General features: G+C 44.9%; 1 protein-coding gene across 5 annotated transcripts in view; it reads right to left on the reverse strand.

The window, feature by feature from the left end:
• Window positions 1-21,438, reverse strand: part of EVC (EvC ciliary complex subunit 1) — a 115,430-nt gene extending 93,992 nt beyond the window's left edge. The window contains exons 1-7 of one of the 5 annotated variants that reach the window (XM_025195376.1): window positions 21,304-21,435; window positions 20,425-20,518; window positions 14,168-14,296; window positions 8,963-9,046; window positions 7,538-7,770; window positions 5,347-5,431; window positions 2,234-2,332 (exon numbers count right to left, since the gene is read on the reverse strand). In XM_025195376.1, coding sequence (XP_025051161.1) covers window positions 2,234-2,332; window positions 5,347-5,431; window positions 7,538-7,770; window positions 8,963-9,046; window positions 14,168-14,296; window positions 20,425-20,505 — 711 coding nt within the window. In that variant the 5' untranslated portion in view covers window positions 20,506-20,518; window positions 21,304-21,435. Of the gene's footprint in view, window positions 1-2,233; window positions 2,333-5,346; window positions 5,432-7,537; window positions 7,771-8,962; window positions 9,047-14,167; window positions 14,297-20,303; window positions 20,323-20,424; window positions 20,519-21,303 lie in introns of those variants that run through there. The other 4 variants (XM_025195364.1, XM_006017027.2, XM_025195390.1 and 1 more) reach the window with 4 other exon arrangements.
• Between the last annotated feature and the right edge of the window lie 3,534 nt (window positions 21,439-24,972).

Genomic DNA, 24,972 nt, shown 5'->3' on the forward strand with positions numbered 1-24,972 from the left:
AAGGATTTATTTATTGAATCTCTTTCATTTGGTAAATATGATCAACACTGACTTAAGGTTAAAAGGCAGCAAAATGTTCTTTCAGAAGAAAAATATCCCCTGAGAGAGAGGTTGTCAGATAATATTATTGAGGCTTCTAGTGTTAAATTCACTAATTGTGAGACTGCACGATCAAAATAAGCTGATGTAGCATAATGGATTTTACTTTAAAGACTACTTAATTACAAAAAAATGTAAGATGGGCGGTAATTTCTAGGAATTTTTTCATGTTGTAGCACTATTTTTCACTTTTGTTAACAACATGATCCCAACTTGTGACCAAGAGTCACCTTTTGCAATGCATGTAGACTACAAGGGTGTCTTTACACGTGCTCCGGAGGTGGGGGTGCTTTAATTGGAATGACTCTGAGAGCCACTCTGATTGAAGTGCCTGCAGTGTCTCATTTATTCAGCGTCCCACTTTTCAAAATGGCAGCAGGGGCGTGTGACAGGTCACCCTCCCCAGCGCCATCTTCCGGATCATCTGTGCCTTACGCGGGGCACCCTTGGAGCCCTCTTGGACCTCTGCTGTCCTGCTCTAATCTCGCCTGCCACGTCTTGATGTTATTAGTATGTGAGCGGGAGACTACCGATCCTATTGTATATGTTGGGGATCTCTCCTATAAGGTTCTGACCCCATCCCTAAGCCTCATGGGCTATGCGTGACTCCTACCACCCCAATACCACGCCCCAAGCCTCGCAGATGGAATAGACGTTGTTCAGTCTCTCTCTGTCTCCCTCCTTCCACGCCCTCTCTCAGGACCTTCTCTGTACTGCCGCCCTTCTCTCGGGCCTTCTCTGTAGTGCCGCCTTTCTCTCGGGCCTTCTCTGTAGTGCCGCCCTTCTCTCGGGCCTTCTCTGTAAAGCCGCCCTCTCTCGGGGCTCTTCTACCATGCCGCCCTCTCTCGGGGCTCTTCTACCCTGTCGTCCTCTCTCGGGGCTCCTCAGTAATGCTGCCCCCCTTCTCTGGGGCTCACCACACTGCTGCCCCCTCCTCCGGGGCTCACCACGCCCACACTGGGGCTTCTCCACAATGCCCCCTTCTCTGGGGCTTCTCAGCTGCCCCTCTCTGGGGCTGGGGTCTATACACCCTGAATACTGCGCTCTCACCGGCGCTGGGGTCCCCACACTAGTGTGAGTCCCCTATGAGGCCTCCTCCATCCCCTGATAGCCTCACCCAAACCTCCGGTTATAAACAACATAACAAAACACAAGCCCCTAGGCTATAACATAACTTAAAGCTGCCTGGCTTATAGCCATCTTCCTTTGCCCAGCTTGGGCTGTCTCTCATTACTGCTCGGGGAGCTCCTTCCTCTCTGGCTGCTGGCAGAGAACTGCCGCCTGGCCTCCTGCCTGTGGTTTATATAGGAGCCAGGCCCTGCCCCTTCTTGTCAGCTGGCCAAGCAGGTGCAGATCATTAGCTCCCTCTAGATGCCTCAGCAACCGGCACCTGAGGAGTCTTTCCAGCTTTCTCAGTAGCAGGCACCATAGTGCCCTGCTACAGGGCACTTTAACTAAAGCTCGTTCAACAAACTTTAGTTAAAGTGCCCTTGCTGCCATTTTGAAATGTGAGGACACTGAATACATGAGATGCAGACGCTGCTGGAGCATACTCCAGCAGACTTGATTAATTGAGTCTGCTCCGACGCTCTGTAATTACAATGCATCAGAGAAGCATCCCTGCACATCTACAGGCACTCTAAAACAGAAATGGAATTTGTAGAATGAAAAAGAAATTGATGTATTTTCTTGATTTTTAAAAGAACCTACAACCTTTTTCTGGTACTGCACCTTCTACAATGTTATCAACAATGATAGGAGGATCAAGATACAGAATTTTCAATTAGAGTTCATTAACTCTCTTGAGTGGGATAGATGAGGTCCTGACAAGTCTAAACTGTGAAAAAGTCTTTCTTCCTAACACACTAGGGGCAGCAATGTATCGATTTGCTATTGTCTGACTGAAACAACATTCAGTAATAAGTTACTGTGGACAAAGGAAACTGTCAAACATTTTCCTCTGCTCCTGAACCCCCTGTCTCCCACTCGCCCTCCAAGAGAAAAAATTGAAACACACTAAAAATGAAACTGTCAGATAAAAGGATGCTGGTATAGCACGGCTAGAATGGCATTAAGTGCTTGAATACGCTTTTATTTTCTGCTGTTTGAAATATGTAATAATGGGATCACTTACAGTTTCTTGCTCCAGAAGGATCTTCTGATATAACTCTTCATTAATCTTCTTTTTAAGATAAAATTCTGTGAGGTATACTCTGAGGACCTGAATAATCATCTGTATAAGAGGGAGAATCAGTAGTCAATGGCAATTTAATAAACATTGCTATGGTAATTCTTTTTTAAATTAAGGGTACACATGAGGGCAAGTAATAAATGAAAGTATTTTCAGTAATCATGCTCAAACTCTTCAATTTTACCTTGGATAACGTTTTCCATTATTTACTATGGTAACTACAAAGCCAGCTCATTGTCTCCATATGCACTCCCAGGCTTTTGTGCCCTGGAGAGGTCACTCCAGCTTCACTTTATCTTTCAAACAAGGATTACATTCAGCACGCTGATGTCTCATTTGGCAGACTTCTATTGTCTCACAAGCCAGAAAGACACCTACTATTGCTACTACTACAAAGCCTAAGAGATTTGTATGTGTGTAAGGTCTAAAAATCTTCATAGCACTCCCAAAAGCACCACTGAGAACTTGTCCCACCCACCTGCTCCATGCACGCCAATCCAAGAAATGAGGTAGTAAAACCACCATAAGCAAGTTGCCCACTCCAGCTTTCAAGTATGCAATAAGCTCATTTTGAAAGCAAGGACAATCCGATTGATACTCTATAACTTTAGAATGGACAGATGCAGAACTTGGTGATATTATAAACACATTAAAAGAGAACATTACAATGGCAAAATCAAGCTCTCAAATATCAAAGTTTAGACTGTCGTCAGAGTTAGGTTGTCTGTGCAACCTGGATTGTTCCCTCCGGAGTTAATGTGTCATTTAAAAAGGCTAGAGGTCAAAATGAGTTACAGGAAGGGATATAAAAGGTGGCTTCTGGGGTAGGGGCATGCTCAGTGGGAACTGATGCCTGGTGTATGCTTTTCAGCTGTGCTTCTGGAGCACCACAGAAGCAGTGTAGATAGATCTACCCAAAGTAAGCTGACAACTTCTAAACTGTACAAAAATAAACTGTATAAATTGACCTTCACTGGTGAATATCAGAATGACTAACAAACATAAGCCTTTATACACCGTGGGTGTGTGTCTGGGGGAGGACTCTCGCACAAGGGTATGCTCATTTTTTTTAAAACTAAATGTATACTTAAGCTGCAATGTTCTCATAAATCCTGCAGTAGAATGCCTTTAGCTTTGGCAGCTCATCTGAGGTTGCTCAAATATACATACATGTAAAATCCGTAACCAAAGAGTGCCCATGCCAAGCTCTGGAGATCTGTGATGGCTGTACAATACATATCATCTTTTCTTACATACCATGCACCCTTAAAGAAGATGTGTATTGTGTCATGGGGACAGCAGAATAGAGAGAGAGATTGGGGGGGTGTTTTTCTGCTGAAACATACCAGAAAATGGTAAGCCATTAAAGATGGCAATAATGTTGTTTCCTTCTTTAAGATCTGGCTCTGGGAAACACTGATTCTTAAAGCAAAAAATTGATGCCAGGAGCTAGTTCCTCCCCTTCCCAAGTGTCTGTATGGAAAAACTTAGCTCTTGGTTTAACAAATTGCTAAATTCTGATGGTGTATATATCTATATAACACTGTATTTTTATGACTCAAATGTTTTGGTTTTTTTGCAGAACAGAAGCAAACAAGTGGTGCTCTTTTAAGATGTCTGTGGCAGTGAGACCCGGTGTTTTAACCTCACTTCCATTCACAAGTTGATGATTGACTGACCTTGAGATCAAATGCTTGTTTCTATATTCAGCCACAGTAAAGACCTTAGATACAGATCCCAACAATTTTTTTTTCTTCTCCCTCTTAAGCCCCTCAAGATTAGTTGCCCAGATGCATGAAATCCATTTCCTGGGGGCTGTTTCCTCCCCTTCCCAAGTGTCTGTATGGAAAAACCTATCTATTGGTTAAATACTCTTAGTTTAACAAATTGCTAAACTCTGATGGTGTGTATATCTATACAGAGATAGAAAAAACAGCATCCTCAGTTTAAGATTACCTGAATTAAATGGTAACAATGGTTACTGCACGATACTTATATCCTATGTGCAATTCTTCACTTCTTGCAAAATTCTGCTAGCCTTTTGTTTTGATTATAGTCTACTTTTTTCCTACTTGTCCTTCTCTCCTTGCTAGAAGCTGCTTTTTCTCTCTTTCATCTTTTCTCCTCCCTCCTTTTTAATTGGGGTCAGCACCCATTTTTCTATTCATTGAAGAAAAATATAGCTTAGAGAATTTTTTTTTAAAGTACAATGACTGTGCTCTCCAACTTATGAAAAAATGCTCCTTGGTAATGGAGGTTAGGAAGAAAATACCCTGCAGTTCTACACAGAGTAACTTTATATTCTGCTCTGAAAGAGGGGTGCTGAGTACAGTGGTAATCCAGGAGCAGACTAGAGAACAGAGACTGAGAGGATTAAGTAACCGTTTGTAATTAATAACACCAGTGGCAGATTACTTTGGAAAATAGCCCCAGCTCAGTTGGGCTGGCCAGTGCTTTGAAGGGCAATCTTCCCTTTGCTTTTGGAGGCTGGATTTCATACCCCTGTGCCCACCATCGTTCAGCTGAGGCAGCTCCCCTCTCTTGTGGTTACTCAGGAGGTAGATAGTATCTCAGTTCTCCCTGGATGGACTTTCTCTATTACGTCTTGCTGAATCGGGGCCATACACTGAACACAGTGGTTCAGTAGGAAGGCTAGAGTCATCATCTGTCACACACAGAATACAGAGTCCTGGGCATTATAATACGTTAAAGCCAATAAACAAGGACAACTTATTTCCTCCTCTATGCTTCACTATACGATTTATTTCATTCATAGAGTTTAAGACCAGGACGGATTGTTAGATTATTCTGACCACCTATATAACACAGGCTGTTAAATTTTACTCAGTTACTTCTCTATGGAGCCTATGCATATCCATAACACATAGAAAAATATAATATAGTGTAATTAAAAATATAATGCTTTTAACTATGTTTTCCTCAATGGAGTCTGATAGCCAGAAGAGTGAATTATATAAATTATTCTCTAAACTCTCTAAAGGAATTCCCATATCTTACTCGGATGAAATGGCTACGAACAAGAAATTCGTACCTACCATATATTTTTCCATTCTTAGTTCTACATCAAGAAACAGCAGATCTTTCAAAAGAAGGCTATACAGGCACAGCTTAACATCAAAACTGTAATAAGATAAAGGTAAAAAAATAATTAGTAACAATCTATTTATGCTGTACTAAAGCGCCATTGTAAAAATGGAGCAAACAGAAAATGGTTACCTTACCCTCTTGTAAAATAGTCTCTTTTTTTAAGTGCCAAATTTTCAGAAAAACAATTTCCCTGGGATAATAGTTCCATCGTTTTATTTTATATTATGTTTTTCATACAAAGTATCCCAAAATTTTGCACAGTGAGAAATAAAGTGTGATTAATGCTTAAACAACACAGAAGGGCAGAGAGAGAGAGCTATATGGAGAAATGGTTAGAATAAAGCAAAGAGAGCTTTATTTCAAAAAAGGAAAAACAACAACAATTAGCATTTCATTAAGTATTTTTCATCACCAGTTGCACTGCACTAACATTATTTAACCTATGGAGAACGCAGTGACGTATCATCTTCCTATTTTGCTAATTAGGAACCAGAAGTAAATGTACATATACTGCCTCAAACTACATGCTAACTCAGTGGCAGAAGGAAAATTACAGCTAAGAGCCTCTTTAGGTTATTGAGTGAGGCAGTGAGTGTGAATAAAGGTTGCAGAACCTGCCACTAAGTATTTATTATTATTAAGGACACTCACTGTTTAGTTTCAAGGGAACTAACTATCCATGGAATAAGATATTGCTCAACAACTATGGCTGGATCAAATCCTAAATAAAAAGGCCATTGGAGAATGTTCTTCAATATGTAGAAGAGTTCTTGTATCCCAGGATTAAAAGTCTGGGTGGTACTGTGTGATGAAAGTAGGAGCAATTAAAGGAGTGTGTAGTGGAAAAGGGGCCCCTAAACTGAAGCAGTGCATTTTTACAAACACCCCTTCAAGGTAGGGCCGACTTAAACCTCCCATGCCATGCACACATCCTGCTGTGCCTCTCCAGTGCTGGGGAGGGGAGGGTGAGCTGCCAGTGGGCAGAGTGGTCCCTGGGCTGTGGGGGGGAGGGAACTGGTGCTTCCCTCTGCAGCAGCAGCGCCCCCCCCCACCTGTGGCAGCTGCTCACAGGCTCCTGGCTCAGGTGGTCCCAGGGGCACTGCAGCCATGGAGAGAAGCACCAGGCCCCCGCACAGCTCAGGTAAGCAGGGAAGCTCCAGAGGGAGGGAGGGGGAAGATCAGGCTTGCCGCTTTTCTTGGGCGGAGCCAGGCTGCCTGCAGGGCTTTGAGCAGAGCTGCGCGGAGCCCAGTGCTTCGCTCTGTGGATGTAGGGACAGCAAACTAAAACTCCTCAGAGGATTTGCTGTGCCCCAAATCATTTAAGGCGCATTATGCTGCCAAATTTCCTATAGCGGCTGGAATTAATGCGCAATATGCCGCTGAGGCATGCAAACACCAATACCATTAAGCAGTGCAAAAGCATTTAGCCCACTTTTAATTGTCATGCACATGCCCCTCGTTTCATCTACACATGGCCTAAGACTTTGCAGTATTTTGTTTCTTGTCCCCAGTTGTTGTTTTATGGATAGCTTTGTATCAGTGTTTTTAAAAACTAATGGAGACAAGCACATTCTTTCCATTAGCATAGTCAGTAACATATACAACAAGAACAAACATAATCTTTTCCAACAAGGATTATTTTAGGGTTCTTAAAAAAATGGGGCTTATGAGTCTGATCCACTGAAGGACTTAACCACCCCTAATGATTCCAGTGGAAACTGAAGGGGTTTAGAATTCTGCAGAATTGGACTGCGAGTGATCAACAACCTTTTCAAATGTAATGCTGTAGCATTAACACGATACAGGTAAAAAGGGGACTCTTATCACAGTGCTGTTATAGAAGGCTATTGTTGCATCTATGCTGTTTCCAAGAACTCTATCATAAACCGATTTGCAAGTCACAATAGCATGCAATCTCCTTGGTTTCTAAAAACACGTTTTTCTAGGGACAGCAGCCCCTAATTTAGATTTATATATACAGAGTTCCTGCATTTAACAAATGGATTTAAGAATCACGACTTCATTTGTGTCAGTCTTTTAGCAGTTGTTTGGAAAAAAAATAAGTGCAAGCAAACATCATGAGTTAGCAAATGACCAAGCTTGAATAAAAGGGTTGTTTGTTTGTTTTTTGCCCTTTACCTCTCACAAGTCAGGACTTCAGGGAAGCAGGTCACCTTTAGGAAGGTTCGAGCCTGAAATCTGTCATCACTAGTTGCAGAATGTATTGTTGTAGATGAGCTACAGTCCTCTTTGTCTCCCTGACTGAGGGATCCAAGGCTGCTTGAAGTGGAAGTTTCCATTACCTGATTAGGCAGAACAGCCTGCTTTGGATTTTCATGCAAAGATGGATTGGATGATCCATCTGCCAGTGGCTAGAATTAAAAAAGTATATATACAGGTTTAATTAATACAGTGCAGCATTATGATGATGAGCAGCTAATACATTTGCGTTGGATGCATTAGCCTTTTGTGCAATACTATAGATGACAAAACTTTACAGAACTTGTGGTCTGTTACTCTGATCAACTTTCTTACATCTTTCGCCTGGAAAATATTGTATCCACCATAAATAATTAATTTATTCTCTTTAATGAATTGGTTTCCTTATTAAGGGCCAGCCCCCCTCACAATTTTGCATCTGCCATGAAAATCACAAAATTAAGTGACATTTTTAATGAAAAATGTGATTTGCAGTGGAATGCCCAACCAGTGGCCATATCATGGCATTTCGTTGCAACAAGATGGCTGCTGCAGGCAGGGGAAAGCATTCCCCAGACAGCAGCAAAAGCTTAGCACCCTGGGGAAGGGGTTGCAACAGAGACAGGGGGAAAAGAGAGCCTGGAGATGGGGAGGGGCTGTTTTGTTCTCTGGGTGGGCAAACTGGGGTGCAAGGGGTTGGGGCTGCCTTGGCTGACGGCCCTGGAACTGGGTAGAGATGGGGATCTTTGCTCCTCTGGGTGGCAAAAATTGGGCGCTGGAGGTTGGGGGAGAGAACATGCATGCAGAGGAGTTAACAGCCCCTCCCCTACCTGGGGCCAGGGCCATCTGCTAAGGCAGCCCCCAGGCACTCCCAAGCCCTTCCCACCCAGAGGATCAAACAGCCCCTTCCCTCCCCATCCCCAAGCTCTCTCATCCCTCTGTCCCTCTTGCAACCCCTTCCCCCCTCCCCTGGGCTACTAGGCTGTTGCTGCTGGCTGAGAAATGCTTTCCCCAGCCTGCAGCAGCCATCAGCAAACTGAAGCAACAAGGAGAACTAGAGGGGGGGGGACACACACCATGATCTGGGTGCAAAAATGGTGGCCCATGCCATGACTGGGCCACTATATTAGCGAGCTGGGCCTGTGATTTAAACCAGGCCATAATCATAGTCAATAGAAAATCTTTCATTGACTTGTAAATGCTGTGAATCACTGGGGATTTGGATGGAGTTGAGGGTAGCTGACACCTCTATAAGCAAACAAAAAGTTGCCCTAAAAGGCTTAATATTTTTCCCCGACTTTATGCCAAATATCTTTGGCATAAAGATACTGTCACTGATTTTTCATAAACCATCTAAATTCTTACCCTGAATTTTTGATTGATTGGATAGATGACTTTTGCCTTTAATGCAAATGCTGTGATGTTACTAGTCAAAGGTGACTCACTTCCCTGTTTGGAAAGAGAAGAGAAACTAATGTAAGCTTTAATAAGGACAGTAGAGCTGTTAGAGGTTTAGCAGAAGTACCACACCCTCCTTTTGTTTGCCCAGCTCAGGAATTGATCACTGGCTGTCCTTGGATTTATAGTCTGGCATGAAGTCTTCTCATAATTCAGGCCAGAGTATGACATCCACAGAAGACAGAAAACCATGGTAGGTTTTTCTAATTGCTAATCTAAAAGTACATTGCTAGTGCTCAAGAAGGCTGCCTATACGTGTGGTGGTCTGCATTTGCATTGGAATGCTCCAGTATGGCCTCACGATCACATGTATAAGCCCCTGTAGGTTTAAAATGGCCACTGGGGCGCCTTGTTGAATGAGGTTCAAATACGGCATCCCACTGCCATTTTTAAACCCATGGGGGCTTAATACATGTGATGGTGACACATTTTAATTAAAGTAATTCCTGGAGAGCCACTATAATGACCCTCCTCCCCTCAGAGCATGTGTATAGGCAGCCAAAATTATTTCATTCTTGCAAGTTATAATGGACAAAAGATAGCTTTCACAACTTATTTTCCTTTTTTATTGGCAGCAAAAAGAAAGATCCAGTTGTCTACTGGAGTCTAAAATTACTTCAGTAATAAATATTGCTCATGGAATGTCTCAGGATAGGCTAGGTAGGTATTGCACCTAACTCTACTTTTCAATTTAAATAAAAAGCAACAGCTTGAAAAATTACCTGCTTTGTTTAATTATTAAAATAAGAATTGAACCCCCCCTTGCCCCCCCCATGTATGTTCCTAAATCCATCATACAGATAATGCTTTCTGTTCCTAGAAAATCACAGCTAGGCTAAGTATCTGTTCATGTTCTGTTTACTGCTTCCTTATGTGTGGAAGCAGTGGGTAATCCATCGTATTTTTGGTGGACTGCAGGGGCTCATTGGAAAGGTGAGCTATAAGCAACAGTGAAATTAAAAAAAAATGTTTTAGGAGCTGTTTGTTTATTTTACCTGTTATGTTTATTTCATTACTACTAGAACAATCTGTTACCTTGAAATTATTGTGGTTTCCAGTTCAAGGATTTTTCTAGGAAATATCAAAGCATTAATGGACTTAAAAATAAACACTAAAATGAGAAGAGGAAAAACAAAATGGATCACTCATTATCATTCTTTATTATTGCACCTTTTTCATGTCAATTGCATTGACATCCGGAGGTTATTTTGGGCCTCACTAATAAATGTAAGACTGAGAGCAAGACAGTGATACACTGGCTTATGACTAGTCCTATTGATTTATATGCCATTACTCCTGGTGATAGGTATTATATTATAATGGAGAAGAGCCCAGATACTCAAGTTCTGAAGTTCTATAACTTATCCAAGAGCATTTTTCAACTATGCTGGTTTGTGAATCAGTGCTTTACTAGCAGGTTTGCTTTTACCAACGGCAATTGGAACAGATTTGGTTTGAGAAAGGGGTAGGAAAATCCCCTTTAAAACAAGGCAGTGTGCTAAACATGCTGAGAAAATCTCACAGATTTGAAACATGATCATACTATAGAAATTACTGTGGTGATTGAGGACTAGATTCTGAAATGTCATGGGGATGCTGTTATGCATAAATTTATGCAAATAAAGAAGTGTCTGCAAAGGGAACACTCCCCAAATAGAATCTAATCATTGCTACTGATATATTTGTTCATGACTAAGAATCTTTGACCAATGCTTTTTAGTTTGTCATTATTCTTAGATATGAGAATTCATTGGCTATCGGGACTTTACAGTAGATTTCAAGTGCTGTATTTCTTATAACTACTACCGTTTGCAAGCAAGGTCTGTGCTGGTTAAATACAACTGACGTGCTGCAGATGTTGATAATTTATTCTTTATAGATAGAATGAGTAGTCTGTAAGCAAACTGCATTCATGACTCCTTTTACTGCATCAATAGCAGTCAATTCTGTTTTAAATGAAAGGCAGTGAACTGAGAATATCAAAATAAGATTGCTTCTCAAGTATTTTATGGGCTTTGTGACTGTAGGCCAACTCCTGGCTACTGGACCAGAGTAAGCAATATACCAGCTCCTTTTGTTCACAGAAGCCCTACACCAGTCTGCCTAGTACTGAAAATGGTCAGAACAGTCTGTTAGCTGCTAGGCAATACATCCTGGTCTGTCTCTCCCTTCCTCATGGAGCTGCATTAATGCTTGAGAAGCAGCCCGTGAGGGAGAAAACACAAGAAAAGGGAAAGAGAAGACTTAGCTTGACCCCTGAAAATAAAGAGCCAAACACTCTGAAGTCTTGATTAGGAGTGAATTATTTTCTTCCTTGTTTAAAGTTGCCTTCTGAGGGAGTTCGTTGGACTCTGAGAGCTGTTCATTCCTTGCCAACAATGCTGGTACCTTAGTATCTTATCTCACTTGACTCCTCCCTGTCTCAACAGCTGTCACATGCTTGAAGATACTGCTCCCCATAAAAGAGGTCACTGGACCCACAGCTATCCTTTGACATGTTTAGCATTACCCTGTCTCTCTCCATCCACTAAGCTGAGTTTCTCTTTGTTTTATTCATACTCAATTTAGCTTTCTGATTTCCCATCTTCCAGATACTGTCCTGCCAAAAATTTGGTAATGGTTCCTTTGTTTGGACACGTATCAGATTGCTGTATTAGAGTCCACTCTAATAGGCTGGTGAAGTCTTCAAGAACCTGAACAAAATCCAGACATTTGTCCCTGTTGTGGGGTCTCTAGGTGAATATTTGGGGTGCATAGTCTAGCATCCAGTCCCAAGATCTGGACCCACAGACCAAATGTATTGCTTCAGGTTTAGTGTGGACATTTCAGGCTTTCCTGCAGCCTAAACACACCTTCACCCAGAACTCCAGTTTAAATGACCACTCTGAGATACAGTCTAACTTGTCAGGGGCGCGCAACAAGCGTCACGTGTGTATACACACACACATGCCTAGCACAAGGCTTCTGAATACTGTGAATCTTTAGTTGACAGATAAAGGATAAGAGCATATGGGTCACTTAGAAAACAACGCACATCCTGAATGATTTATAGATTGTTAGGGGCTGGAAGGGACCTTGCAGGATCATGGGGTCCAGCTCCCTTGCACTAGACAGGAAAGACAACTGGGGTCAGGTGACCCCAGTGAGAACACATTTCTTCCTTTAGCTTACCCCTCCCCTAGAGGCCAAGGGAGTCTGTGTTGACAAAGGCAGGCTTCTGCCTCATCAAGCTACTAGTGCTCTCTCATTTTGAACTGGTGAAAGACTGGCTCCTGTCCTTTGATGTCCTTCCAACTGTCACTGTCCTCAGACTCCCTGACCAAGACCTATAAGTGATAAAAGCCAGCCTACAGTTCAGTGTGATGACACTTAAATGGTAGAGCGTCTAGGCTGATGACCCTCTACTGTTAAGCTCTTTGCTACTACAGACTGCTGGTCCAACATGGTAAATGGACAAATAGAAACAGCAAAGGCTGCCACACCTAAACCATACTCTGAAAACTGCTACATACACATAATGAACACCCCTCCCTTTCACCTTCTGTAGCAGGGCACTAAGGTGCCTGCTACTGGGAAAGCCAGAATAGCTGCTCAGGTGCCGGTTGCCAGGACGACCAGAGGGAGCCAGTGTCCCCCACCTGCTGGCGGTCAGCTGACCGGAAGGGGATGGCCTGACTCCCACTTAAACACCAGAACTGAGGCCAAGGGGGCAGTTCCCTGCCAGCAGCTAAGGAGGAAGGAGCTCTCTCATGGATGGGAGGAGCAGCCTGAATGCAGGAGCAGCGTCTAACACTGCTGCGGGATCACGTACCCCCGGTAGGCTTGAGCGGGGTTAGAGCCGGGCGGCTTAAGTTTTTATGTTATAGCCAAGGGGCTTGCATTTGTGTTGTCGTTTAATACCGGTGGTTTGGGTGAGGCTATTAGGGGTTGGAGGAGGCCTCATTGTAGGGATCCACTCTGGAGTGGGATCCCTGGTGCCAGTGAGGGCGCAGCTTTTGGGGGCCTGGACCCCGGTGCCAGTGAGGGTGCAGCTTTTGGGATGACCTTAAAAAGGCCAGAGAGGTCTGGAGCACCTGGGGGGGTGCAAGTGTGTATTTTTTCTGTTGTTTGGACGGGTGGAGTCGCGCCCGGATTTTGAACTTGTGATCCCTTTGACTGTGGGGCCGGCACGTGTGTCTCTGGGCCAGGGGGTGTTGTGCCTCAGAAGGGAGCTGGAAAAGAGGCCAAGAGCCTCCAGACACTGGAAGGAAGACCTAGAGCCTCGGAGTCTAACTGTTTGGTGGGTTTGGATGGAGAGGTCTATCCAGAGAAAAAAGGGGTCAGAACCTTATAGGAGAGACCCCAACACACCCAATATAATCGGCAGTCTCCCGCTCACATACTAATTCCATCAAGACGTGGCAGGAGAGATTAGAGCGGGACAGCAGAGGTCCAAGAGGACTTCAAGGACACCCCATGTAAGGTGTGGATGACCCGGAAGATGGCGCTGGAGAGGGTGACCTGTCACACCTTCCCTTTCTCAAATAAAACAGAATTCTGTAGCACACAGAGTCCTAAAATTATCACGCCTAATATAGCACACACTCGCTCCCTTTTAGTATACACTCATGTTCCACAGGCATCATATTTTGTTCAGATCACCGCCTTATCTCTCTCTACTGCTTGAGGTTGGGCATAGCTGACCTTCACCTGAAGTGAATGCTCATAAACAAATTTACCACGCCCAATTCATTTACTTGCAAGTAATGTGAATATGCTTCTTGGAAGGTACAGGAGGATGATAGTACAGGAAGAGTGGCTGGAGTCCGACAGCCATTACTCAGGGAAAGACTCCAGTTGACTTGAACTGAAATGTTGCCTGAGTTGAAAATTATATCATTCAGCCAGATAATGTAAATGAAAGTCATATTTCCAGGTATCAAAAGACTGCTAAGATTCTGACACATTCCTTTTTCACTTGAGTTTCCAATTTATTGCAATTTATTTCCAATCTCTTATTACAGCATCTTTATGGGAGCTATATTAATATTTTGAGGGCCTGAACCCAATCTGGACTGGGCCAAAAGTGCATACCAGACAAAATAGACACCTACAGAAGGAATAAAACCTTACCTCCAGTGCCATTTCCTTCTGTGATTTATGAGCTTCTATTTTCTTCATACTTGGTAAGGGCTCATTTTCATAAAGATGCCTGTGGACATCAGGGTGGAAATTTTCCATAAGTCTTTGGGAATCATCTGCCTGAAATTCCAGGATAGGGGAAAAAAACAAAAACAAAAAACAGCAATGGAAAAAATTTAAATCTGCTAAATTTACCTGAAGTATTTTATTGTTTATATTGATATAATTATATGTATCAAATTGCATAGTTTTTATACACAATTATTTTGGAATAAATATTCCAATTATTGGAAATTTAAAATACAGCATTTTGATGGTTTTTGGAGGGCACGGGGACATTTTAATTAGAGCAGCTCTCAGGAGGTGCCCTAATTAAAACACCTGCAGTGTCTTGTGTATTCCCCACTTTAGTTAAAGCACCTCTGCCGCCATTGTGAAATGTGGGATGCTGAATATACAAGATGCTGCAGCACACTGGAGAATCTGGTTAACTGAGTCTGCTCTAATCAGAGCGCATGTAAAAGTGCCCTGAGTTCCTAGAATAATGAGAGACTGGCTACTGTATATTCAGAACTTGGAAACTTTCTTGCTCCTCTCTGTCGACACTAAACTACTTTGGGTGTGGGGATGGGCAATGGGTTTGTCCATGGGATGATTGCATATGTGCCTCAAGTGTTGGGGCTGCTATAATGGGCATGAAAAAAAATTGCTATGTACCATGAATGAGAGCCTGATCTGAGACAGGCTGATGATATCAGCACTGAAGAAATGCCACTTAGTATTAAACAGTGCACCTCATCTTCCCCGCAGTATGTACTCTCAAACCCAGCTTGTAGGCCAGATCCGGCCTCTGCTGCCAGGTCATCTGGCCTGCAGGGCTTCCCATAGTTTGTGTGCTAGACTGGGCATGCAGAGCAGCTTGGGGCCAGATTCCACCGCGTGGGGCTGGGCAGGGATGATGTGGGGCCCCAGACCCTGGTCCCGGTGTGCAGGGCTCGGCAGGGGTGGTGCGGGGCTCCAGGACCTGATCTTATGCCTAGGATGTCTAAAATAACTTGAGCTCTGGATTGAAGACTATAGCTGACTTTTCTCCTTTGGACAGTAAGGTGTGACACCTGTCTGAGCAGGGAAAATAAATTTGTCAGGGGCTGGTTTGAGATTGCAGAACCAACTTTCCCAGGACCTACAGTCCTTCATAAACCTCATGCCACTTCCTGCTCTATATAGAAGATGCATTTTTTTGCCTTCTCTAAGAAACCCTTAGCAATTGCTACATTTAAAACCAGCAAACAAAGCAAGCCTGCCAAAACAAACCGCTCTGCTGCATTGCCTCTCCCCTGTGCAGGAGGATGTGAAAACAAACAACAGGTGACAGCTGTTTGTCACGCTGTTTATGTGCTGTTGGGAACGTCTTCTTATATTCTGGTGATGAATACAATGTAAGGACTTGTACAGCATGGAAGTAATTTAAATAATCACATTGTTATATAAGGTAGACCACCTTCGTGGTTCAAAGGGTTTGGTGGGACAAAGGAAGGCAAGGAGGGGGCTCTGCAGCTACTACAAACACTCCATAGCTTTCCTGCCTTGACTTCACCGTCCTTGCCTTTCTCAGGAGTGGATTTTACTAGGTGGGGCTAAGGAAAGGGTCCTACATGGGGGTTTACCAAGCTCTTTAAGAAATCATGCTTCACCTAGTCTAGGCTTGTTATGGAGCTATGTGGAATGTTAGCATTTGTTGGGTCTCACAATACATATTGTGAGCCCTCTCGACACCCTTACATGGTATATAATCCTTTCTGCTTCTGAATATTTTTGTTTCTTTGAGATTTTTATTCTTCCTTCTCCACAATTTTGGTGCTCACAATTGTATATCATCTTCCAAATACAATATTATCAGTATTTTATAGAAGTGAGGGACAAAATTGAGAATAGATTTTGAAATAAACATGCCTGTAGTAATTTAGTTAATCCAGAATTGATGCATTTTACTTTTTTTAAACTGCTGCAAGTTATAGTATAAACTATGCATGCTATTAGTCCAGGGGTGGGCAATTATTTGGGCTGGAAGGCCCTAAAGAGTCTTGGTGAGTTGCTGTAGAATGGGGGGACTGCCCTGGCCCGCATGGGAGAGTGGGGCACTGATCTTATCCAGCTCAGGGCCCATCCACCCTGCACCAACCACCGGAGGTGCTGGATGGAGCGAGTGGGGTCTCCATGGAGCCTGGCCAGTACCACAGTGAGCAGGATGCACTTGGCTAGGTGAATGGGACAGGGCAGGGAACGGTGTCCATGAGTGGGATGGGTAGGCAGGGATGGGTTCTCAGGGTAGTGACAATGTGGGGCCAGGACCCAGGGTAAAGCCATGATCTGCTCCTCTCACACCCCTGAGATGGGCGCCAGTTCCATGGACAGAGACATGCAGGGAAGAGATTGCGGCTCTGCCCTATGCCCTGGCCCCACACTGTCATCGACCTGCGATCCTGCTCCGGCTCCCTGCCCGTCCCGCTCCGACCCACTTCCTGCTTACCTGTAGCCCCATCCCATGCTCCCAGCCAAGCACGCCCTTCCTGCGGAGGTCCCAGCCAGTCTCCATGGAGAACCTGCCTGCCCTCTCCATCTGATGTCCCTGGTGGTGGGTGCGGAATGGACAGGCCGGGGTGTCCAGGCAGCAGGGCCAGGTCTGGTGATGGCAACACAGGCAGTGGCAACCAGGAACCGAAGCTGTGGGGACTGCTGGAAAGCTGACTCTAGCCGCGCCCCTGCCCTGCTGTATGCCTGCGGGTGGTGGGACAGGTGCACACACCACGGGCTGGGTAGGGCTGAGGGACCTGTCGCAAGCCAGACAGGATCCCTTAATGGGCCGGAGCTGACCTGCAGGCCATAGTTTGCCCACCCCTGCATTTGGCTAAAGCCAAAAGGCTCATGATGTACCATATAGTTCATTGGGTTGAGTCCCAGCTTAGTCAACAGTGTTTTAAGCCACAGTGACCCCACGGATCAGCATGGCTCAATATATGCATGTGCATCTACATGTGCATTTTTCTGTGGAGTAGACTAATTCGCTCCATGGTAAAGCATTACTGTCAACACCTGCACCCGTATTAGGGTGCAGTAAACTGATTAGCTCTGCCATAACATAGTACTGACCCTGACAGTACTAGCTTACAGCAGAGTAAGTAGCTGCACTGAAATGCACATGCAGACAGTGATGGAGGCTGGCTGGGGCATGAGGGTACTAAGGTGCAGGGGCTGCCTGCTGCCTAGCCACATGGCTCTGAATTCTCAGCAACCTTGTGCCCCAGCCAGTCCCTCTGCCAGCAGACACCACCACCTGGAGCCTGGGGTTGACCTCCAGTGCTCCCTGCCAGTTCGGGGTTGCTTTGCCCCCTCAACTTGCTACTGTCCTGAGTGCATGTGTAGATGCTGTGCCTGGGAGCAGTTTTCTTCAGCTCAAATGGATCTGGAGTCATGTCGTGTTAATTGCATCTTTAGATACACCCATCCAGATACCCCTGCACAAAGGACCCATGTGTTAATTAGCTCCCTACTCATTACTGGAACTTGTCACAAGTCCTAGAATCCTCCAAAAATTTATAGGCAGAACTGTTTAAGGCCCCATTTGGTGATGTTTGCCAGACATTTAAGGCTGGTAAAATAACAGGAATCATTGGAAATGGGAAAGAAAGGCACAGCTCAGCTGTGAGAGTGAAGAGGCAGTTGAAATGTATATAGTGTAGCTCACTATGATTTGGAAGAGTCAGTGCTGAAGGGGACTGTGCATAGTGGGCACTATGATGCATCTTATTTCAATGGGCTGCACTAACCTACCCTGGCACCAAGGGGAAGGTGTCAGGGCTGGTTCTGGCTTTCCTGGTGCCGGCTTCATATTGCAGTACCTCCAGTCCTGGTGCCAGTTCCCTGTGGAATGAGCACCTGCCCATTTTTTTAAGGGCAACACATACGCACAAAAGGTCCCATCAGCATCTCAGCCTTTTTGGCTAAGACCAAATGTAGCATTTTTGGCACAAAGCGGGAAGGTGTCAGGGATGGCTCTGATTCTCCCGATGCTGGTTTGGTATTGCAGTACCTCTAAGCCCAGTGCCAGTTCCCTGTGGAAGGAACACCCACCCATTTTTTTTTTTTAAGGGCCAAAAAAAAAAAAGGTTTGCATCAGCATTTTTGGCACGAGAGGAGGGTGTCAGAGCTTTTTCAGGCTTTCCAAGTGCCAGCCTGGTATTGCAGTACTTCCAGGCCCAGTACTTATTCCCTCCTGTGCTTTTTTTTTTGTTAAGAGACACACACATACACACAGGTTCCCATCAGTATATTTGCCTACCATGGGCCTTGTGTTTTATAGTTATACTCAGTGTTGGCTGCATTTAATCAACTTCATAATTGATTTTCATTACTGAGCACATGTGGTTTAATGATAGACAATGTATTTAATGAGGTTTACTTGTATGGAAATATAAGACCTGGAGCTTTTCCCCTGCTTTTGATTTGGGAGAAAATTTCACCTTATATTTGAGAAAATATAGTATGATTTAGATTATTTATCTACGGTGCTTTAATGTGCATTTTCCAGGTTAAATCACTGTCATGTCCTGCTCACATTTCTGAACCCATTAGCTTCCTTTAACAGAAACGTTTGCAACATCTCCCAGTTTATTATCTGTGAATTTAATTCGTAGTATTTTCTTTTTGCTATAGACCCTTAATGAAGATTCTGGGTAAAATTAGGTTATCACCATTCCCTATGGGGCCTCATCAAACTAATCTATTAAAGAAGTAAAGTTAATAAGTAAAATTATGAGATTTGTTGGCTCGGACACTCCCTACCTGCCTTGCTGATGTTTCTGCTTTGCTGTTGTTCTAAAAAATAAAAAAAACCCATTGTGCCTCCTTATCCTGGAAGCGGCGGGCTGCAATCTTGATGAGGTTGCCTGTCATGCGGTTATATGGATCTTAATGACTTGAGAGGTGTCCAGTCCCATCACAGCCCACCTTCCACTCTCTGAAATTGGAACTCAGTGACTCTCTTCTCAGAGTGATTCTGGGAATCCTCCTTCCCTCACACCCCAGCCTTGCACCACCTTGATGTTAAATGTGTTGTTGTATAAGTTACTTGTCAGAGCTGTCCCAATCTTGACTCCAGCTTCAAAATCCAGTTACTCTATGATTTCTGCCTGTCCTAGTCTTGTCAGATTCTTCCAACCCAGATGTCTGCTGCACTTGTCGCACCGGTGTGTGAAATAGATCAGCTTCACTGGTTACCTCTAAGCCCTATTTGAAGGCCTTAATATCATACCAAGGGTTTGTGCCCATACAAGGTGAATTGGGCTGAGACTTGAAGTGCAGGCAGAAGTTAATCCTTAACTTGTTTCCTAGTTGGGAGCGACTTCCCCTTGCAGTTCACTCAGCACTTCCTTAATCCTAGGCTCCAGGTGACCATCTCCTAGCAACAGACTTGAGGGAGCAAATCTGACTCTGAATGTCCCCTCCGGCCCAGAAAGCTCTCACCCAATTCCTAGGTCCACAGGGAGGTTTCTGTGCTGCCTGGCTTGGGTCTCTGTGCCAGTTTCCACACTCCTTGTCAGCCGCTGGCTCCAGTGAATGCCCTGGCGTCATTGACTTTCTCTCTTTCCCCCTCCCACAGTCACCATTCTGATTCCCACAAGCCTGCCCCACATGCAGGCCAGCTGTTTCTTGAAAAAGGGGGCGAGACCCTGCGATGTGCTTTTTTGGTGTTGCTTTAGCAGCTCTCCTTGCTGTTCTGGTAAGCTCTTCTTTAACCCTTGCTTGCACTCATTTTTGTCACACCAAGCCAATTTGTACATACGGGCAAACTGAGTGGAAGGTGTTACAGAACATAATGTTGTCTGAAGGTATTGGAAGAAATTACTTTTGTTTTTTTTAATACCCATACATAGATGTCACAGACGTTAGGGGCTGGTAGGGACCTCATGAGATCATCAGGTCCAGCCCCCCCCCACCATAGGTGGGAAGTCAGCTGGGATTAAGTGACCCCAGCAAGCAATAAATCCAGCTGTTTTTTGAAGGAGTCCAGAGTGGCTGCTTGCACCACCTCTGGGGGGAGTTTGTTCCAGACCCTGGACACACGCACCATAAAGAAGTTTTTTTCTTATATCCAGTCTAAATCGGCCTTCCTGAAGCTTATGGCCATTAGACCTTGTTACTCCTTGGGGAGCTCTGGTGAACAGATGTTCTCTCAGGTCCCGACATACCCCTCTTACGAAGTTGTAGGCTGTCACCAAGTCCCCCCTGAGCTTTCTCTTCTCCAGACTGAAGAGTCCCAAGTCCATCATCCCATCATGGTGCCTAAAAGATTTCAATCCTGATTAAATATTTAAGTGCCAAACTTCCATTGGGCGCATATAAATGTGCATGGAGGCTGCTCCGATACGCTGGAATTACAGCACATAGGAGAAGACTTGATAAATCGAGTTTGGTGGAACATGGCAATTGCCATGCTCCAGCAGACTCCAGTATCATGTGCATCAGCATCCCCGTGCTGAAAAATGGTGATGGGGTTAACTAAAGCTCGTCGAATGAGTTTTAGTTAAAGTGCCCCCATTGCCATTTTTCAGCACGGGGATGCTGATACACATGACGCTCTGGGGAAGTTGATACATGTGATGCTCTAGGCTCTCAGAGCCACTCTAATTAAAGTGCCCCTCTCATCCCATCTTCCTGAGGTATGTGTATAAACTCCCATTGATTTTTTTTTTTTTTTTTTTTTTTTAGACTTGGACCTACATAATATTGAATTAATCAGATGTAATGGTAGCTGGTGTAGGCACAGCTGGAGGACCCAGAGCCATTCAGAGAGTAGTGTTTGTATTCAGCAGGTGGTTTCCCATCACCCCTCCCCTTAAACTGTACCACTTTTTAAGATAGGATTGATTTCAGTGATGGTCAAGCACTGAACTACCTTTGGGGGGTCTGGGTTTGACAGATTAAAATGTGTACTTGGCTATATATACTGAAAAGTGACAGCAGTATAAAGATACCATCTCTTGAGAAACGAAAATGAGCAATTAAATCAGAGAAGCTTACACCCCCACAGGACGCATTAAATCAAGTCCTTGAATTGCAACCATTACCAAGCAAAAGCATAGCTTCAAGCAGAGTTTCATATCTTCCATTTGAAAGCAGATGGATACAAGAGAATTCTTCTTTCACACCATGCCTAATGATCATAAGTCCTGTTCCACATGTAGGTATGGGAGATTAGCTGGAGCTGTAAAAAGAGGTGTGGTTAAATAAAAACAAACCACCCACTGAATACAGACAGAACACTGCATGGGTTCTGGATCCCTCCAGCTGTGCCAATACCAACCACTGTTTCATTCAATTAACTCAATATTTTATTGGACTTAGTCTGATACAGAACAAGAACAAACCGTCAATATAACTGTGCCCAAAAAATAAGCTGGTGCACTGCAAATACTTCTCTGTTACATAGCAAATGTTGTAATCTAAATACATGTTGTGATAAGGAGCTATGAACAATCAAGTTTCATTGTAAAAAGAGCATGGAAATTTGCATATTTTCCACAAGAAGTTTAAAAATCAGACATGCATGTTGAACAACAGAAAAAGTATGTGTTTTGTAAAAGCTACTGGCTTCACCCCAAGCAAACTGTCAAACATTTAATTGGATATATATATAATTTTCAGTGCATCGACAGGAGCTCTGTAGTTGTGGGGTTGCTGCTGAGAATGCCAGGCTACTCAGAGTTCAACTTGTCACTCCTACTGAAATCACTTGATGAGGTAGATGTGGAAAAAGAGGCACCCTTTGGCATAGATTGGCTCCAGTCCTTTGAGAGTTTCCATCACCCACAAGAAGCAGAATCTTGTACAAATACCAGACAGGGAGCCAGGAGAGTGTAAAAAGTCCTGATAATCAAACTAGTACATTAGAAACATCTAAAACTTTTGTGTGGGCCTTTACCAAGGGGTTTGTCAATATAATACCTGAACATCCTGGAGTAGTCAAACTCAAGAGGCAAAGACTACATGGATTACAATATACAGAATCATAAAAAATTAGGGTTAGAAGGGACCTCAGGAGGTCACCTAATCCAACTTCCTGCTCAAAGCAGGACCAGCCCCAAATAAGGGGGCTTGTCATCCCAGACAAAGTTTTGTCTAGCCAGGTTTTAAAAACCTCCAAGGATGAAGATTCCACAACCTCCCTGTTCCAGCGCTTTACTACCCTCCTCATGGGAGGGTTTTTCCTAATCTCTAACCTAAACGTCCTTTGCTGCAACTTGAGACCACTGCTCCTTGTTCTATCATCTGCTGCCACTGAGGACAGTCTAGCGCCATCCTCTTTTGACCCCCCCTTCAGGTAGTTGAAGGCTGCTATTAAATCCCCTCTCAGTCTTCTCTTCTCTAGACTAAATAAGCCCAGTTCCCTCAGCCTCTCCTTATTAAGCCACGTGCCACAGTCCGCTCACCATTTTTGTTGCCCTCTGCTGGATTTTTCCACATCCTTTATGAAGTGCGGGGGGGGGCCCACAATTGGAGACAGTACTCCAGATGTGGCCTCACCAGTGCCAAATAAGGGGAAGAAACACTTCCCTTGATCTGCTAGCAATGCTCCTATTAATGCAGCCCAGTATGCTGTTAACCTTCTTGGCAACATGGGCACACTGTTGGCTCATATTCAACTTACTGTCCACTGTAACCCCTACGTGCTTTTCTGCAGATCTGCTGCTTAGGCAGTTGGTCCCCAGCCTGTACTTGTGCATGGGATTGTTTGGTCCTAAGTGCAGGACCCTGCACTTGTCCTTATTTAACCTCATGAGATTTCTTCTGGTCCAATCCTCCAATTTGTTGAGATCTCTCTGAATTCGTCCTACCTTCCAGTCTCTCCAGCTTGATGTCATCTACAAACTTGCTGAGTATCCAGATGGTTGATGAAGATATTGAACAAAGCTGGCCCCAGGCCCAACCCCTGGGGCACTTCACTTCATATCAGCTGCCATCTAGACATCTAACCAGTGACTATTATGCTTTGAGCCTGATGATCCAGCTAGTTTTCTATCCACCTTACAGTTCATTCATCCAACCTCTGTTGCCCCCTCCTGCTTTTGCTTCCTCCAGGTCACCCACTTCCCCACTTACCTCAGGGGTTTGGTCTCCATCCCCTGGAGAACCTAATTTAAAGCCCTCCTCACTAGGTTACCAAGACTATCTGTTCTTCCCTCTCTTTGCCAGGTGTGCCCCATCTCTTGCTAGCATTCCTTCTTCTTGGAACATCCCATGGTCAAAGAAGCCAAAGCCCTGCTGGCAACACCATCTGCGCAGCCATGCATTGATCTGCAGGATGCATCCACTCCTGCCCACGCCCTTCCTCTTGACTGGAAGGATCAATGAGAACACCACCTGAGCTGCTGGCCCCTTCACCCTTCTATCCAGAGCCCTGTAGTCACGTTTGATCTGCTCAGGGTCACCTCTGGCAGCATCATTGATGCCTACATGGATGAGCAACACAGGGTATTAGTCAGAGGGCCAGATGAGACTCAGTAATCCCTCTATGACATCTTGGATGTGGGCTCTGGGCAAGCAGCAGACCTGAGATGATAGGTCAGGCTGGCAGATGGATGCCTCCCTGCAGAAGGGAGTCTCCTACTACCAACACCCATCACTTAGTCGCAGCAGTCTTGATCCTCCTAGGCTTGGGGATGCTTGGTCTGTCCTCCTCCACCAATGGAATGTGCTCTTCATCCTCTATTGCTAGGGCTCCATGTCTGTTCTTTAGGCAAACTGCTGCAGATGGAGATGAAGACTTCTGATTGTTGCCAGAGGTTACAAGTTTCCAGCTTCTACCTTCCTGAGAGTCCACGTCCTTTTCCTCCTCTAGCACTGCCTCTCAATTCTTCCTCCACAGTCCTAGAGGTCTCCTCCAGGACAACTGATGAAGTCCTTGTGGCAAAGGATACCTTAAAGTCTTGTCATATCCTCTCATAGCTCTCTTGCCTGCTCCCTGAGGGACAACAACAGGAGGCACTGCTTGCATCTCAGATACTCCCCCACCTGGCTGTCACTGGAAGGAACCTGCAAGCTGCCGTTTCCACAACACCAAACCAGGACCTGGGTAGGAGCCTCAATGGTGAGCGGTCCTACATGGATATACAATAGGCCTGTATGAATAGGGAAGTATTTGATTTGGATTCGGCCAATTCAGAGGACAGCGACTCGATTCGGTGATTCGAATCACTGTCCCCATTCGATTCAGCTAAATTGGCTTTGAAAGATTCGGTGCTGATTCTCAGAGATTTGGTGATTCGGATCGGCTGGGGAGGGGCAGGCAGAGCTGGGTGGCTGCAGGTTCTCCGCAGCTCCTCCAGCTGTGCCTGTCTCTCCCCAGGTGGGGGGAGCCACAGGAGAAGCCCCCATGGCTGCCCAGCCCTGGTCCAACCCCCCGGCACTTAAAAAAAGCAAAAAAAAAAAAAAAAAAGCTCGGGACTCACTGACTGCAGCAGTGGCGATCAGGACCTCTGGGAGCTTGTGGTAGAGCCCCCCTGCACAGCACGGGGCAGCGGGGATCACCCGCCCTGCCCCTCCTCCGCCTGGCATCTGTGTGGCAGCTGCCACATGGCACAGCTGCAGTATGGCTTGGCATGGCGCTGTGTGCTGTCTGGGAGCTGGGGCTGAGTGCTGCCAGGCTCCAGGTGACCGCTGCAGCTGGTGAGTGCAGGGCTTCTATCTTTATTTTTTGAAGTGCTAGGCTGGGCAGGGGATGAGGCCAAGCAGGGGGG

The sequence above is a fragment of the Alligator sinensis genome, unplaced genomic scaffold, assembly GCF_000455745.1.
Source record: "Alligator sinensis unplaced genomic scaffold, ASM45574v1 scaffold421_1, whole genome shotgun sequence".
In the NCBI taxonomy this organism is placed as follows: Eukaryota; Metazoa; Chordata; order Crocodylia; family Alligatoridae; genus Alligator; species Alligator sinensis.